This window comes from Urocampus carinirostris, chromosome 13, assembly GCF_059441175.1.
Source record: "Urocampus carinirostris isolate Australia breed hairy pipefish chromosome 13, RoL_Ucar_1.0, whole genome shotgun sequence".
In the NCBI taxonomy this organism is placed as follows: Eukaryota; Metazoa; Chordata; class Actinopteri; order Syngnathiformes; family Syngnathidae; genus Urocampus; species Urocampus carinirostris.
This window is the reverse complement of record NC_142361.1, coordinates 8316184-8333689: the sequence shown is the minus strand read 5'-3', so window position 1 is coordinate 8333689 and position 17506 is coordinate 8316184. Positions and strand designations below refer to the sequence as shown.

The following is a 17506-nucleotide window of genomic DNA, read 5'->3' as shown; positions in this document are numbered from 1 at the left end:
TCACAAAGTTCAAGGGGGCCAAATAGTTTCGCAAGCCACTGTAAACACTCAACTGTTGAAATATCCTGACATTGTATCATATTAAACTGCAAATATGTACAGTATAAGGCAGAAAAAAAGGTTATTAGCAGATTGTCTTTTTGAACATAGGAATTGGGAGGGAGGCTAACTATCAGTTTAGGGGCGGGGGACATAACTTTAAAATCCTTTATGTAAGAACATTGAAAATAGCTGGATTTGATCCCATGACCTCAGAACTGTACCGCGGACTCGCTAACCACTCAGCTGCCGTGCTGCGTAGAATAAAGCAATGTGTAGTAAACCCCAAATGTATTGAAGAAATGTTTGCAGATTATTTTAAACATTTATACGATATACGATGACTCGGAAAATTATTTGGATAACTGCACAGCACAAAGCTTTTTGGAAAAATTACATTTACCGAAAGGGGATACATTAGAAAGTATTTGCCCAATTTCACAACAGGAAATACAGGATACAATAAAGAAAAACTAAAAATAAATATCACCAGGAAAGGAGGAGTTTCCAGAGCTGTTTTGTAAAAGCTTTAAGGAAGTATTAACAGCAGTACTACATAAAGTATGTAACTATGCGCTAACAAAAGGAGATCCCCCAAATCGTAGTAAGAAGCCATCGTATCAGTTCCAATGCTGTGTGAAAGCTATAGACCAGGGGTCAGCAACCTTTTCGGTGTGGAGTGCCACTTTCAAATGTCTTTGTAAATTAGTGTGCCACACCAAGATTAATGACTCGCACAACATTTTTTTTTATATCCAACAGAGCTGTCATTTTACACCATTCCGAATATACAACATGGACAGACATTGAAATCGTATAACTGGCCTATTTATCTAGCACTATTCTTGTTCATCAACAAACTAAAAAATGAATGTGAGCAACATGTGGAAAGGCCTGTAGACATCCATGATTTCAACTATTCTTCATCAAAAATGAACTACAATCAAAATCAAGTGATATGGACAGCTACCATACCATTCATCAATAAGATCTTATTGCAGAAAATATCAAAACTTACACACCTTTAATATATTTGCCATCAGTAAATGTTTTTTTGTGCTTTGCCTTGCAGTGAGCAATGTGATAGCTTGCTTCAGTGGTGGCGTTTTAGCTGTGTCAAATGTTTTCAGGGTCTGTGTTTGTTTGCCTCATTTGGACACAACGTAATGTCTCTGCCTTGTCAGACTCGTCCTTGAATTCATGTTCATATTTAGTATTTCATATTTAACACTTGACGTGCGAGGTACAATGCTCTCGAGGCATAATGCACAAACCGCACGGTCATTTTTTGCACAAAGCCTCAGTCATCTGTCCACGCTGGCTGAAAAGAACGAGATTTTTTTCGCTGGAGGAGCTGTCGTGAATCGTTCATTTATCGCGCCGGTGTTTCTGTGGCTGGTTTAAAACAGAGATATCTCTTCTTCTGTGAGGCACCGCGCAGACACACGCTCACACACGGAGCAGGGGGGAGGAGGGCACGACCGTAAAGACGCTAAACAACACAGCGCCCAACTGAAAATGTCAAAATTTCAGGTAAAAATGCGCATTTATAGTTTTTGGCTTCCCTCAAAAATTTGTAGAGTGGGTGGAAATAATCTATAAAAATCCTAAAACTAGGCTAAGAGTCAATGGTCACTGTTCGGATTTCTTTGATCCTAAAGGAGGAGTCCGGCAAGGGGACCGTTTAAGTCCTCTCTTGTTTGCAATAAGTTAATAACCACTGGTGTAATCGTTTAGACAAAATGAGCAAATAAGGCGAATATTAAATGAGGGTGGAGAAGAGCATAAAATATGTAAGGGAAATGTTGCCTTTTATACTATATTCTATCCAATATATACTTTTACGTTTATATTTCTTTAGTGCTCAATAAGTGTGTGGTTTTACGATTTTGCAAACGCCTTCTGGGTCAAGGAGAATAGCTTTCCCAAGCCAAAGGAATTTTGTCCAAATGTGCCTGTGGAATCCTTAGCATTCATATCAATAGGGATGTGGAAGAAGTTAAAACTCCAGAATGAATGGATTAAGGATACTATTAAAACATGGTCAACAATACAAAAAAAGTAAAAATGTCAAGGTCTTTGAATATGGCTACAAAAATAGCCAAAAACCCAGATTTTAAACCTGGGGTTATGAATGTTGGATTTAAAAAATGGTCCCAAAGGAGTGATGTTGATTACCCAAGTGTTTGAAGGACATGTATTGAAATCTTTTGAAAAACTTCAACAAGAATTTGACCTGTCTAAAAATTATTTTGATGAATATTTGCAACTAAGAAATTACCTCCAGAAACATGATGAATGGGGGAAAATATGTAAGGAGTCAACTAAAGTGGAGGAATTATTGATATCATCACCCCATTTATTAATTGTCCCATTATCTTAAAATTGTATAAAGCTCTGCAAATGGATCTCAGTAATGAGGAGATGGAGGTTAGGGAAAAATGGGAACAAGAAGCTAATGTAGTGATAAAAGACGACGACTGGGAGAAAACACAAAATAACCAGCTGTCCGACATGAAGGGAGTTTGAATCGAAATTAAAAATGTGTTACTCCCATACACCCTCTACCACTTCAAAATAAGAAAATACATCCTATTTATGTTGGCGTAACTGTACGAGCCTTGGCGATTTCACCTATATTTTCTAGAATTGCCCTGTGATATTAAATTTCTGGAGAAGTATTCAGACAGAGATAAAATTAATCATTGGTTGGGAGTTGCGGTTGGACCCAGTAGACTATCTAGTAGGAATTTTGCCAGAAGAGTTATTGACTGGTCAATACAAATATGTACTAAGGGTTATGCTTCTGGTAGCAAAGAAAATGAACACAGTTTCCTGGCTATAACCACAACCTACTGACATAAAACAATGGAGAGACAAATTAAAGCAAATGTACATTATGGGAAAAAATTCACTGCAAGACTTTAACTGAAACTAGATCAAGTCGAGAGAAGAGGGAAGCTTATCCCGCAATTTTTACTTGATTTCTGAACACCTCACCTTTTATTTTATTTGTTTTATTATCATTTTTTTGTTGGTCCTTTTGTCTTTTTGTTTGTTATGGGAATGTCAATTGTATATAATGTATTTTTTTTGTGTTTTATATATATATATATATATATATATATATATATATATATGGGGGCAGTGGTTAGCGCTTGTGGGGCACAGTTCATGTCATGGGAACCTGTCGTGGGTTCAAATCCAGCTCCAGACTTCCTGTGCGGAGTTTGTATGTTCTCCCCGTGCTTGCGTGGGTTTCCTCCGGGCACTCCGGTTTCCTCCCATGTTCCAAAAACATGCATTTCAGGTGAATTGGCCGGTCCAAATTGTCCCTAGGTGTGAATGAGCGAATGAGTTGTCTGTCCCTGTGTGCCCTGCGATTGGCTGGCAACCAGTTCAGGGTGTCCCCTGCCCACTGCCCGGAGATGGCTGAGATGGGCTCCAGCTCCCCCGCGACCCTAATGAGGATAAGCGGTACGGCTGATGAGATGAGATATATATATGGAGGGTTGTACGCTTAACATCAGCCAATCATGTAAGCACTCTCTAGGTGAGCTTCATTTTATGCAAAATAATACAAATTTATTGACCTACGAGTAATGTTTTAAATGCTGCTTTTAATGATTATTCATGGTTGCGGATATATTTTTACTTCTTATTCAAATCTATCTTTTATTTTAAAAAAAATAATATTAATTAATTATTTTGTATTTTATTTTAGTTTTTTCTGTTGTTCCTTCTGTTATTTATGGGTGTGTCAAGTGTATATGTTTTGTGTTTGTTTTGATGTATGATAGTGGAATCAAACCTCTGCCAAAATTTGTGTGAGAAATAAAAAGTTATTTTAAAAAAAAATGACCACCAGGTGGTGCTAAGTAATAAACAATGTACCTTTAACTCGTGGCGTTTTTGGATTAAGTGTTAGAATTATGCTCGCAGGCCTTAGAAATCGGGTTCTCCACAAATTAATTCAGATTCAAAACATTTATTTCATTCTTTTAAATATCGTGTTTTAATTATCTACACAAAATAAGGTCCAACAATAAAACACTAAGATTTCAGATGAAAATAAATCAATCAGTAATCAATGAATCCATAATCATCATTTTTCTTTATTTTGTTCTGTTTATATTTTTTGCCCTTTTTTAAAAAGAAATTGTGCACATCCCGTTCAGGCAACAATTAAAAAGTGGAAATAGGTCACAGTGGCGATAATCATTTATGAATAAACAAACATGCAAACATTTACAAGCACTGTATGTGTTATACATATCTTTTATCCACATATAAACCGTTTAATCAAATTGGGTTTTAAACATCCAGAATCAAAGCAAAGTCATAAATTATGCATTTTATAGCACTACATTTGATAACATACATTGAAAAACTCGAAATGGATAAACATCTTGATTCCAAAAATAAATACATTATAACAATGGCAAGTAAAGAAAAATGTAGCCAGCTGTTTGAATTTTTGGGACCCCAAGAGTGAGCACATTTTCATCAGGAGTACCGTATTTTCTGCACTAAAGGCGCACCCCCCACAAATATTTTTTTGTCACATGTTTTTCATACATAAGACACATCCAACTATAAGGGCGCATACAATTGGGACGACATCGTGTTTCATTGTGTATGACTGTTGGGAATTTTATACATGTACGGTATATATTAGTCGTTAAGTGTCAAACCTCAAAACATTGTGGGCAACGGGTGTCAAACTTGGGTGGGAGGAGCGCCTACACCTAATCACAAGACTAACATACAGATGACATACGAAAAGGCATTTGATTTTATACCATTTTAACATTATTTTTACTCCTGGTGCCAGAAACACTGATTACGCCTTTTGTTATGCTTTCTGATAGGTTAAACAGTCTCTCCATTTCTTCACCTGTGCCTTGATAATGTTGCGGTTTAATCTGTATGCATATGTAAATGAGCTTGTACAGAGACACCTTGCAACTTTGTGCTTTGCTTAGCGCTGTTTCATTACTTTGCGGATGTTTATTGTGCTTTGTGTTCTGCATTTTGATTGGCTAAACAGAGAAAGATGCTTTTTATTGCCAACAAAGTTGGACCTATCCACCCACTGAACCTTCTCAGGAGCCACATGCAGGTATTTGGTGCTTCCCAGTGGTTCCCTGGCGCTTTTTCAAAAAAAAATTAATTTCTGAAAGACAGAGCCAGAAGGTAAATGCAGTTTTCCATAACGGTTACATGTTAGCAGCAAAGTATGTAAGATGAAGTAGATCGGGTCTTTAATTCCTAAAGTTGTGCAATGAAACCGCAAGATTATTTTCAAAATTATGATTTGATTGTACAGAAGTTATTTGTAACAAAAGGTTTATAAAATACAGTACTTTTATTTGTTAATCAAGTACTTGAAGCTGTAAATTGAATTTGTTCTTGAGTAATAAATAAATCTTGGGAGTTTCATTTAACAAGCAATCTGGTTAATTTGCCATTTTAGAAATTGATTGCGCTCATTAGTACAAAAAGTATCTCTCAGCTTGAAAAAATTTGGAAACCCCTGGTGTATAGTATTTTGTTGAAAGACTTTCTGTTTACTTCATTTTTTAACATTTGCTGGAAAAGAAGTGGAGAGACTGTTTAACCTCTCAAAATGCCCAACAGAATTCACTAATGCAAATCAGTGTTTTTAGCACCGTGAGTAAAAATGGTGTGGTAAGGAGATGTATGTGGCCCTCGGGCTATAGTTTGCACACCACTGATCTAGCGTGTAATGAACACCACTGCACTTTCATATCGAGCAAATTAATACAGGTATAAAATAACAATTTCATGTCACGACAAAAGGTATTTGTTTTCACAATGAGCTTGGCATTCAAGTTTTTTGTCACACTTTGATGAGCAGTTCAATGACATCCATTGATGAGGAAGTTGACAGTAATCCAGTGCAGCCGCATTTTTTTTCTTTCAGTCATACTAGGAATAAAAAGGCGTCATTGCATTATCTTCGCAGTGAAAGCTCGGCCTTTTATGGAGGGCCAAATTCAACCTTCAAAGATGTGTCTAAATCTGTTTTTCAGCAGGTCATTTCAGGCCAAAACGAAGGGCCTCTCCTCTTCGTGTCGGCTGAACAGGTTAGACAGCATGTGGGAGGAGAAAAAGCTGAATTCCACCATGTAACTTAGCTCAAAAAGCTCCAGATTGGTGCTGAGGAGCCACTCAAAAACTGCAGATAGGTGGACGAAGTAGTAGTCGCTGTGGCTGAAGCAAAACGCATCTGTGGGAGCTGGGTTAAGGCTTCAAAGAATCAGGCTCAAACCAACAGGAGTTGTCAGTTTTCTATAATCCTCGAGCAATTTTGCAATGACTAAAAATACTGTTAGGGTCTGACACACCTCCTACAACCAGAGGGCCCAACCAGGGTTTGAACTGGGCACAAGTATGTCCAATCACCACACACCTTTGCTCAATTATCTGGCACCCTTTCAAAAGGAGGATTTGAAATGCACACGTGTGTTGGGTCATTGTCATTTTTGTACCATTGTTATTCTGGTTGTCATTTTCACTTCCACGTCAGGTTTGTTTGTTTTTGACTTCTTTGCTTAATACGTTTTCCAGTTGCAATTTTGATCTTTCTTCTGGTTTGGGCATTTCCTTTTTTTAGGAATCCATCTTATTTGCTACTTGGTACCTTCTTTTGTTTTTAAATACAATCCTTCTTTTAAGCATCTCTGTCTGCAGTTCTTGACACCTCCACATGGGTCCAACACCTCCAAAATGTAGGAAATATAAATCTAAAAAAAAATGTTTTTTCTAATCAAGGTACCATTTCCAAGACAAGAAGTTTATATATATTTCTAGGCAAAGGCATATTTGGAAAAGAAAAAAAATATATAAAGAAAATGAAAACCAAATTATGAACTGTGGCTAGCAAAAGTATTGGCGCCCAAGAACTTTGTGTCATATTGCCAAATTTCAGGCTTCAAACTTAAAGCTAAAAAACTAAAAATATTTTCTGAGGAACCAACGACAAACATTATATTATATTTACAACAACAATGTTTCTGGATTTTTGATCAAATTTTAGGAAAGAACTTTCCATTTCAAACTATTTTTAGGAGCAAAGTATTATGGCTGAAAAACTTTGAAAACTAATTCAACAAATGGTATTTTTCTTGAATTAAAAAAACGTCATTGGCTTGAGAGATATTTATGCAATACGATAAAATAAACGATGTGGTGAAATGTGACCTGATCAGGGTGATACAATATGTGCCACCGTAGTTGCTGAGGCGGCAGGCCCACTTTGTCAACAGGATGAAGTTATCTAAGACCAGAGATGGTCAAACCTATTTACACACATCCTGTTCCAACACGTCATTCCGCTGCATTATATCGAACACAATTGCTTCTCTTACTTCAAGTAACGTAAATTCCAGGCTATAAGGCGCACATGATTAAAACCCGCATACGCAAATTTAAGGAAGGAAATTAACTGTTTTTGTACAAGCCTCACGGGGGGTTTTAATCTTAATCATCTACCATAGTAGTCAATAGGAATTAAATTGGCATTAACATAGGCACAGGTATGATAAGAACAATCTCTAAACGAAACCTAATTAATTGAAATGACTTGCTGTTTTTATGTAGAGTTGCATGATCTTAAGCTGTCCCATCCCTTGCGCACGTGATAAAGTGATAGAGAAATTGGCAGAAATCAAATTGCGCTGTGGGCCCTCACGATGATTTGTTTTCTATGTTCTCTGGTCCGCACCAGTTCTAGGCCAGCTGCTAGGCGCCGGCAGAAGAATAAAACGCATATTCTAGCCACAGTGTTTAAAATGTAGAAAAAAAAATAGCACCTTTTAGTCTGGAATTTGCCCTAAAAAGTCATCATCATCAATCAGCTAAAGCAATGAAACCTGAAAATTGAAACACTTAAAATGATTTCGGATTGAAATTTAAAAGGATACAGCACAGAGTTAATATGGTCTGTTGAACGGTTGACATGACACGCAACGGGTAGAGGAAGTTCTCAAAGCCGGTCAGAAGACATCTACCTGTCAGCACGGTGAGTAGGAATATGTAACCACAGATGCATGTGAAGCTTACTCCAGCAGCAGCGTGGTGGAGCACGGTCAAATAGCCAGGCTGGTGGTGGTAAGAAAATACCAAGAATTAATAGGCAAAAAGAAAGACTGAATGTATTTGCCATACAAATTTGTTTCACAAGTTCTTCAGGGTTTCTTGTAATAGTCAACAAGGAAATGGAGTTTGAAATCAAAACCATGCAAAGGGTATGCTTAACAAGAATACCGATAAATTTTTGTTGTATGTCCTGTCGGTTTACTTAACAGTATTGCTCCAAACAAGCCAGGGTGCATATCTGAGTTGATGTCATGATGTTCTAACACACATACGCTGGGGATCTAAATTAGAAAAAATAAAATCCTTCAGAAGAAATGCCATCTTCATTGCTCAACAGTTTAAGGACATTTTGTTGTGTCTATACCAAGTTACTACAACACTTTTTTCACAAAATAGATAAGGCATTTTACCAAAAATGCAGTGATGAAAATTAGACAACACTTCCAGGTGCCTCCCACTTAATGGTGCTAAACCAGGACATGATGCCAATTTTCTTGATTATCGGTCAACCCTTATTTAATAGGCACTCAAACGGCCAGTTTCAAGGACTTTGCAGGACGGTCGGCTGTTCTAAAGTGACTGAAAGCCTCTGGCAGCAGGCTGTCCTGATGAAAACGAAAGAGATGACCCTATCAGCCGTAGTTGATCGGTCCAAACCTGTGATTTGGAGAATATTGAACCTTTACAAAACTACAAAATCATTGAAGTGGCCCAAGAAGGCTGGTTGTCCACAAAAGAGAAATGCAAGAGAGGGCAGATCACTGCGGAGGATGTCAATAGGTAATGGTTTCCACACTGCAGCTATAATTACTCGCCAGTTCAGTGCTGAATATGGTAAGGGTCTGTCTGGGCACATAATGTTTTCCCGTTCAAGAGTCTTTGGACTGAAGGTCCACACTGTAAGGACCAAACCTTTCATTTGTCAAAAAGCTAGACAGAGCTTTGCAGACAAACATGTTGTGTGGACAGATGAAAGCTGTAAAAATGTGTAGAACTAATATAACATTTCAAGTATCAAGTTCCTAGGGGTGCACATTACAAACAAACTCACCTGGTCCGTGAACACTGCATCACTGGTTAAGAGGGCACAGCAGCGCCTGTACTTCCTACGGAGGATGAGGAGAGCCCACCTGCCCCCACCCTCCCTCATCACATTCTACAGGGGCACCATAGAGAGTATCCTGACCAGCTGTATCTCTGTGTGGTGTGGAGGCTGCAGCGCTACCGACTGGGGTAGTGTGAGGAGGGTAACGAGGACAGCAGAGAAAATAATCGGGGCTACACTTCCCTCCATTCAGGACATTGGCCAGAAGCGCTGCCTATCCCATGCTAAGAACATTATCGGGGACCCCTCTCACCCCCATCATGGACTGTTCACTCTGCTAGCCTCTGGGAAGAGGTACTGCAGTGTGCGGTGCAGGACCACCAGGTTCCGCAGTAGTCTAGTCCCCCTGGCCATTAGACTGTTAAATGGTCAATCTAACATATAGTTAACCTAAATCTAAAAGGCTGCTAATCTGACTTTTTGCACTACTGGCAGTTCTTTATAGCTTGCCACTCCTTGCACATTTGCTCTCTGCACTACTGTACTTACAGCGTTATTGTTACAGTGTTAATGTTACTGTTTACCTGACTTGTTAACCTGACTGCCCTTTTTGCACATCCGGTTAGCTACTCCTCTTGCACTATCGGCACTATGGTAAAATACTATACGTAGCCATAATACAATACAACTTTTACTTATATCTGTACATTCAAGGAAACTGTGCGGGTCAGATGTATCGACATTTCGTTCTGTATACACGTGTACTAGAATGACAATAAAGTAGATCTGAATCTGAATCTGAATCTGAACTAGGGCTGTAACTATGAGACAAGAGGGAAGATCAGCTAGCACGCGTTTCACAGATGGGAAGTGATGAGTTTGACTGCTGCTTTATTACTGATATCAGGTTGTAAAAATACAGAGTTGTCGTCTCAAACGCCACAAAAACCTACATATTGTGACTTGAAGGCGTGGTTCTCAGGTTTGAACTCATGGCCCGAGAACTACAATTTCAAACACGGGGCCGCTCTCCTCGGCTTGGTTTCTTCTCTAGCCACTCTCTCAATTTCGAAGAGCTGTGCGGCTCAACATCTGCCTCTTTTAAAGGGGTAGCATCAGAACCCCTGTTGTAACACGTGTAAAACCCCTCGTACACATGTAATTAGTATAGTACAATATAGAATTTCTTTTTCTGTCCAGTTATGTAGCTAGCTAGCTAGTTATTCTTTTCCTAAACTTACGTTGCAATTTCCAGCGGCAAAGGATCCCAAGGAAGCCATTACGCCAAAGGTCAGTGCAGTCCTGCTCAGGGTGGCATGAATCTCATTTTTTTCCATGATGTGGGCATGATGGAATATGCAGAAGAAAAAAACTGCAAAAATAGATCATGTTTGATTATAAAACATGTCTCTGGATATGTAGTCATGATTGCATTAGTTTTCCAGTTTAAATTTATTAGTTTTATTATTATATCAGCAAATTGTTACTTTAATAATTCCATTATTCATTTATTTTTATAAAAGCACTTTGTTTATCCGCATAATCAAATACAGTATTTTACTTGTTTTCGTTTAATGTTTAAATGTATTCTTTCATTCAGTTATGTTTCTAAGTGGTGTCCTGATAAGTCTGCCGTTAACCCATCATACTAGTTGTAAAACCCAGCTGGGTCCAGTCTTAACCAGTGTTGGGAATAACGCCGTTATAAATAACGCTGTTACGTAACGGCTTTCTTTTAACAATATCGGCGGCAAGTGTCCACACACCTGACGCTGTTTATAGCGGCGAGGTTTTTCACTCTCCTCCAAGTTATGTCACGTCTTTTGGGATCATGTCGCCATTCAAAATAGAGTCAACTATATTGTTTGATAGAGATTGAGAGGAAGAGAAAAAGAAAGACAAAAAAAATTAAGACAGAAAGAGAAAGGGAGAAGAAAAAGAGAAATAAAATGAGAGAGAAAGAGAGCGAGAAGTGTTAAATTGACTCTGTCCACCACTAAAAATCTAATTTTACTAAAAAATTACAATAACCTAGCTATTTCCAGAACAAGTCCGCGGGCACCTCGGCTGTCCTCAGGGGGCACCCTGTTGCCCGCGGCACCGTGTTAAAGACCCCTGTTTTACATGAATGAGTAGTTACATTAATTTTACATACCGATTACGTTTACCAGTAGTTACATTTATACATCAGCTATAACGTCGATGGAGAAATGAGTATGACATTCGTGCTTTCGGGTTTTAAGTTGGTGAACTTACACAGAAAGGACCCAGCGTTGATGATGGCTGTAAAAAGTGAATTCTCTGGGGCATACGTCCCGCTTGTGCTGCAAAATCGGTTTTGGGGTGAATGACAAAATGAAATTCAGCTCTTTCTTTGTAATAAAATAGCACATGATGCTTTGGATGGACTGTTGTTACCTTATGGTGGGGACCTTACAACAATTGGTGGTGTGATTGACTGTGCAGAAGTTTTCCCCCCACCTGACAAAAGACATTGAACAAAAAAAAGACCATTTGCTATAATTTTGCTGTTCTGGTTGCAAGCAATGACGTCAAACTCACCAGTCTGTGAGCGAGCACACATGTCGGTTAGAGTAGGCCAAGCCGTACCTGCAAGAAGAATCATCATCATGAAAACAATGATGATACACTGGTGCTAGGGTCGGGAAATTAGGGCTCGCTTAAGCAAAGACGTGGCAATGTCGGGTTTGGTCCAGGATATATAGGACAAAATTAAACTATAGTTCACAGTCAGTGTGTCACACCAACACACCCTGTTTTGACTGTAAATCGCTAAATAATTATTTTTATGGAAACTCATTAAACAATATATCTTCATTGTTGACACACTTTATGGTGAAAAAATGGTGAAAAGCCACAGAACAACCTTTTACCCAGAAGCTCTACCAAAGCACATAGAGCAGTCTGTTGGGTGAGCGGTAGGAATGGGCTGAGCTATAGACAGGGCCTAGCACTACTCCTTGCCCAGTGCTCACTGCACTGCCAGCAGGTAAATACGTTAGTATCCTCATTTGCAGTATTTTGTACTTCATTTTGAAACCATTATTTAGGATAAAAATGGCCGTCAAAATGAGCCTCGACACTCTTAATTAACTCGGGAGGGAAACGAATTTTAGGTGGTAAAATATATTGATATGGGAAACATGCCAAAGGGAAATAAAATGTTCTGAAGAATTAGATTTTGTCCTGAGAGCCAGTTTGGTCGTTTGGTCTTCAAATATACAGTGTGGCTCTCAACAATATTTTTTAAATATTTTTGCTTTTATCACTCTTTGGGTCAAAAAGGTACCTGACCTCTGCACTGGTGAATTCTGAGTGACACAAAGTAAAACCAATTTAACAGAATGAACGATCACAGGCGAACATTGAAAGAAAACAACCACATAAACAAAATAAAAGTTATTGAATAAGCAAAGAGAACATTAATTTTGTTAAAATGGAAAGTTAAATGGTAAAAAATGAAATCCAATGTATATAAAAACAAAACAAAAAAACTACACAATCGGTTATCTTTGTCTGTAAATATAAATATACACAAACATATAACACCTATTTATGTCACGACCAGAACGGAATTAGGACCCAGATGCCTAACGTTAACCACAAGTTTATTGAGATAAAGAAGTAAGGCAGCACCCGCAATGCGATGCCTGCTGGACGTGGGAAGCAAGCCGCTCATAGAATTGGAACGTGTTCTGAATGCGGAAGTAGATCTTCCGGAGTAAGAGATCGTGGTGTCGGAGACAGAAAAAACAGGTCGACAGCCAGGACAGGAGAGCAAAACATGGTTGGGATCAAAAACGAGTCGTAAACCGGGAAGGGAGATCAAAACGTGGTCCGGGTCAAAAAACAGGTCGTAGCCGGAGACAATCGGGGAAATCAGGAACGGACGGATGGATGAAAACGATTGAAAAAAAGCGGGACCGATGGGAGTCAGAGTCAAAATGCTTGCCTTGTAGAAACAGAGGTTCGCTGACGGACTGACAACAGGCAAGTGAAAGGACTGAGCTTAAGTAGGAGGAGAAACCAATCAGGAAGCTAGCAGAGGTGAAATTAATCAGTCATCATGACAAAACAAGTGAAACCCGTAATAAAGACTAAAAAGAGAAAAACGAAATAAAAGAATGTCAGGATAAACAGACAAAAATATATTTTTGAGTAATTTATACATCGAGGTGAATAATTTAATGTAGTTTGTAATCAATTGGGTTAAAAAAAGATAAAAAAATAAATGTGATTTCTTGGAAAACTAGAATAGAACAAAATTAGAACAGATTAGAATAAAATAGAATAGAAGGCAGCACGGCGGCGCACTGGTTAGCGCTTGTGTGGCACAGTTCAATGTCATGGGAACCTGTCGTGGGTTCAAATCCAGCTCCAGACTTCCTGTGCGGAGTTTGTATGTTCTCCCCGTGCGTGCGTGGGTTTCCTCCGGGCACTCCGGTTTCCTCCCACGTTCCAAAAACATGCATTTCAGGTGAATTGGCCGGTCCAAATTGTCCCTAGGTGTGAATGAGCGAATGAGTTGTCTGTCCCTGTGTGCCCTGCGATTGGCTGGCAACCAGCTCAGGGTGTCCCCTGCCCACTGCCCGGAGATGGCTGGGATGGGCTCCAGCCCCCCCGCAACCCTAATGAGGATAAGCGGTACGGCTAATGAGATGAGATGAGATGAGATGAGAATAGAATAGAATAGAATAGAATAGAATAGACCTTTGTGTCATTGATGAGATTAAACATAGCAATTGTGGATAAACAAGTGAAACACGTACCAAAGAAAAGATAAAAAACAGATAAAAGAATGTCAGAATAAAAAGAAAAAAATATTTACGAGGTAATGCTTGGAGACAGTAAGTGTGATTTCTTTCCGGGACTTGCAAAGTGTGAAGGGAAGGCTGCATTTGGATGATGTCATTTATCTCAAGACGCATGATGACGGACTTACAAAAGTATTTCCAACCGTAAGCCAGGTGGGAGGTTAGAGTGCCCAAAAAAAAAAAAAAGGGTCAAGGCTTCAATCCCAGGTTGAGTCATATCTAAGATTAACAACATTGGAACCCGTTTTTTCACTCAGCGTGAGCGGTTAGAATCGGACGATTTTGTCACTTAACAACTCATATAAAAGACTGCGCAAAAAATGTTTGATGTGAACCCTTTTGGGGGACCTACAAATTGAAAAGAAAAAAAGTATTCAGAATTTAGTTCATTCGTTTTAATTTGTCGTTTTTTTTTTTCTTTGTACTTCAATATGTCATGTAACTGGTCTGCATTTTAATAGCACTTTCCAAGTCAGTGAAGACCTCCCAAAGCGCTTTACTATGTGCTTCACACTTTCCCTTTTACAAACACTACGCCATATCTTGCCAAAGGGCACTTTGACATTTAAGAGGGAACAGCTGAGCCCAGAACAAACGTTTCTTCTGAGCTACTGCCACCACTTGGTAATTGTTGCAACAAAAATGGTTTAACATTTTTTGAATTAAATTTCAAGCATGGAAATCCCATGTTGATATTTAATATTCAAAAATACCTTGTTAATGATGAACGTTTTCCTTATTAAGTGACAATAAACCAATCACAAGTGACACCTATTTACTCACAGCCAGACAGACTGCAGTAAAAACAAAAGAAAATTGTGTAATCATGTTTATTCAATTTACTAAATAAACGACACAAACATTTCTTTGAGCATCTGTTTTAGTTCTTTCCCCACTTGCAGTCAACTTTGTCTTTTTCTTATACGTAACAGTACTCGGCTTTATCTGTTCTACAGTTGTTTTAACTCTGTGACAAAAATTGTCAGTTTAGTTTAATTTGAAACAAAGATGAGAGGATATTAGTTCATATTGTCTTCCTACACTTTGTATGTGAAGTACTTCTGTGAAAATGTTTTTGTTTGAGATCTAAGTTTGTGTATTAGTATATACAAATGTAGGGTACCTGAAAAAACTATTTTTCTTCTTATTTTCTTTTTTCAATTTTAGTCTTCTTTTTTCCTTTTTTCCCTTTTTATCTTTCTTTCTTTCTTCGTGAAAGGCTGGGCAATGAATTAAGAAGAAAATTCCTGCCTTTTGGTCACTTTGAGTCCCCGTAGCTTGTATTCTTTTTTGTGCCTTTTAGCACCTAATAAAACACATTGTCCCTTTAATGTAAGTGCAGCCCACTTACATTATTACTGATTGATCAATGTTCGTGGGTTTTTAAATCCTAATATATATATAGACATACATACATTATATTTATGTATAGATAGATAGATAGATAGATAGATAGATATTTAAGAATTTAAATTTGAGACCACTGCTTTAGATATTTGTTTATTGGCAATTAACGGTCTATGTCTACTACCGGTGATCAAGACGATAAGAAAATGTCAATAAGAAAATGTATTATTCTACTTAATTATATTTGCATGTATTTTTTCATTCTACCTCGAACGTACAAGCTACTTAATTTTCAAACCTTTTTTTATAATAAACCTCATTCATGTCGAGCAACTCAGTATCTCACAACAAAACGTTAATTAACAATATATATGATATAACGAAACACATGTGCAATATAACATGTTAAACTACATAAATAAACACGTTTGAAAAAAAAGTATGGTGTAAGATTATTTTGTATTTTGTAAGGGAAAATACCACATTTTGAAAGGGCATGGATCTGTGGAGGTTGACAGGTATGTTAATGGATGATCATTGTTTTTTAGTTCTCTCATAAAGAATTTGAGATAAACAGTTAGACATATTACCAAGCATCAGAAGATTTTAAAAGTGTACTTACACAGCCCACGTTCCAATGAAAGACGTCATCGAAAGGGCCAAAGGGAAGAAAATCCAAAGCCACATTTCTCAGAAAAGCAATCTAAAATATATATAAAACGATAGATTTGTTTTATCACTTGTCTTTCTGTCCTCCTGTGTTCCGGTTGGCGGCTTTATACGGACACACTCCTTTTGTCGGCGTTTTCTTTTTGGGTTCAGCACTAAATTGACTTTGTCTCTGTTGGTCTCCTCCCAGACTGCCGCACCTTTCCAAAGTGACAGAACAAACGTGGTGCAGAACACGGCTTGGAAGACCAGTTTGTTCTTCAACAATCTCGGAACTTGCTACATTTTGTTTGTGCTTGTCGTAATCTTACATTCCTCGTAAATCATAAACTTAGTCCATTGGTAATCCCTAAAGGGGGAATTAGGGCAAGTGAACGTTCGCTTGTTTTTGTATTACGGTCCATTTGTATTACTTTTTAAAACGAGGTTTTGTTTTATTTTATCTCGTTTTCTTTGATTTTTACTATTGTTGACAGGGAATTAGACTGTGATGAAAATATTGAGCAGTTAATTATGAATTGACAAATTTAAAAACGAAAATCTTGATCTTTGAAAATGTTGACGAAAGAATGCGGTCATTGGGACAGAAATGATGGCAATTCCAGGGCTTTTTAGGAAATAGGCTTTTTCAGCTCGGCTCACTAGAAAAAGCCGACTCTTTTGATTCCCAAACGATTCCTCTGATTGTTTTTGTTGCTTGATTGACATGTTACCTATTATCATGTGACGTTACGCACCAAACTAATAATTTATGAAAAAGTATTATACCTCAGTGGAACTGTTTAAATCTAGGCTTAAAACACACTTCTATTCTAAAGCTTGTGAATTACCTACATTTCACATTGACAATATCTGTCTAGAGCAGTTTGCATGTTCTCCCCATCCTTGCGTGAGTTTCCTCCAGGCACTCCGGGTTCCTCCCACATTCCAAAAACATGCATCTCAGGTGAATTGGCCGGTTCAAATTGTTCCCAAGTGTGAATGAGTAAGTTTTCTGTCTCTATGTGCCCCGCGACAGGCTGGCAACCACTTCAGGGTGTCCCCTGCCCACAGACCGAGGACAGCTGAGATGGGCTCCAGCACAATGCGACCCTTCTGAGAATTAGCGGTGCAGATAATGGATGGATAGCTAAATCTGTGTATTATTTGTAATTGCAACATTCGTTGCAGCCTGGTCATTCTGGAAGGAGGATTACCTCATGTGCAGTCCCTCCTCAAGCTTCTTCATTTACCTCATGTTGAGGTTTTGAGTCTTCCTTGCCCTCATGTAGGTTTTAGATCAGGTGGGTAATAATAGTCCGTAGTTTGCAATAATCTGTGGTCTGTTCAGCCCTTTAAGACTCCTGTGATAAAGGGCTATACAAATAAACATGACTAGACTTGACTATTATAAATATAGTTAACGGCCTTGTTTTTTCAATATAAAGTGAACTTTTATTTAATCGTA

At 38.2% G+C, this 17506-nt stretch overlaps 1 protein-coding gene across 1 annotated transcript; it reads right to left on the bottom strand.

Annotated features, from left to right (window-relative positions):
* Positions 1–4242: 4242 nt before the first annotated feature.
* LOC148353657 (transmembrane protein 150A) lies at positions 4243–16372 on the bottom strand. The gene is made up of 7 exons (XM_088351332.1): positions 16013–16372; positions 11771–11818; positions 11627–11689; positions 11465–11532; positions 10450–10580; positions 7989–8166; positions 4243–6292 (listed from the first exon to the last, which is right to left on the bottom strand). The coding sequence occupies exons 1-7, from the start codon at positions 16075–16077 to the stop codon at positions 6105–6107; spliced, it is 741 nt and encodes a 246-aa protein (XP_088207458.1). The 5' UTR covers positions 16078–16372; the 3' UTR covers positions 4243–6104.
* Positions 16373–17506: the final 1134 nt, after the last annotated feature.

Coding starts and splice junctions, on each gene's coding strand:
- LOC148353657 (XM_088351332.1), bottom strand. CDS start 16,077: ATGTGGCTTTGGATTTTCTTCCCTTTGGCCCTTTCGATGACGTCTTTC. Junction 11,533..11,626: donor TGTAAGGTCCCCACCATAAG/GTAACAACAGTC, acceptor CCGATTTTGCAG/CACAAGCGGGACGTATGCCC. Junction 6,293..7,988: donor GACCATATTAACTCTGTGCT/GTATCCTTTTAA, acceptor CAGCTCCCACAG/ATGCGTTTTGCTTCAGCCAC.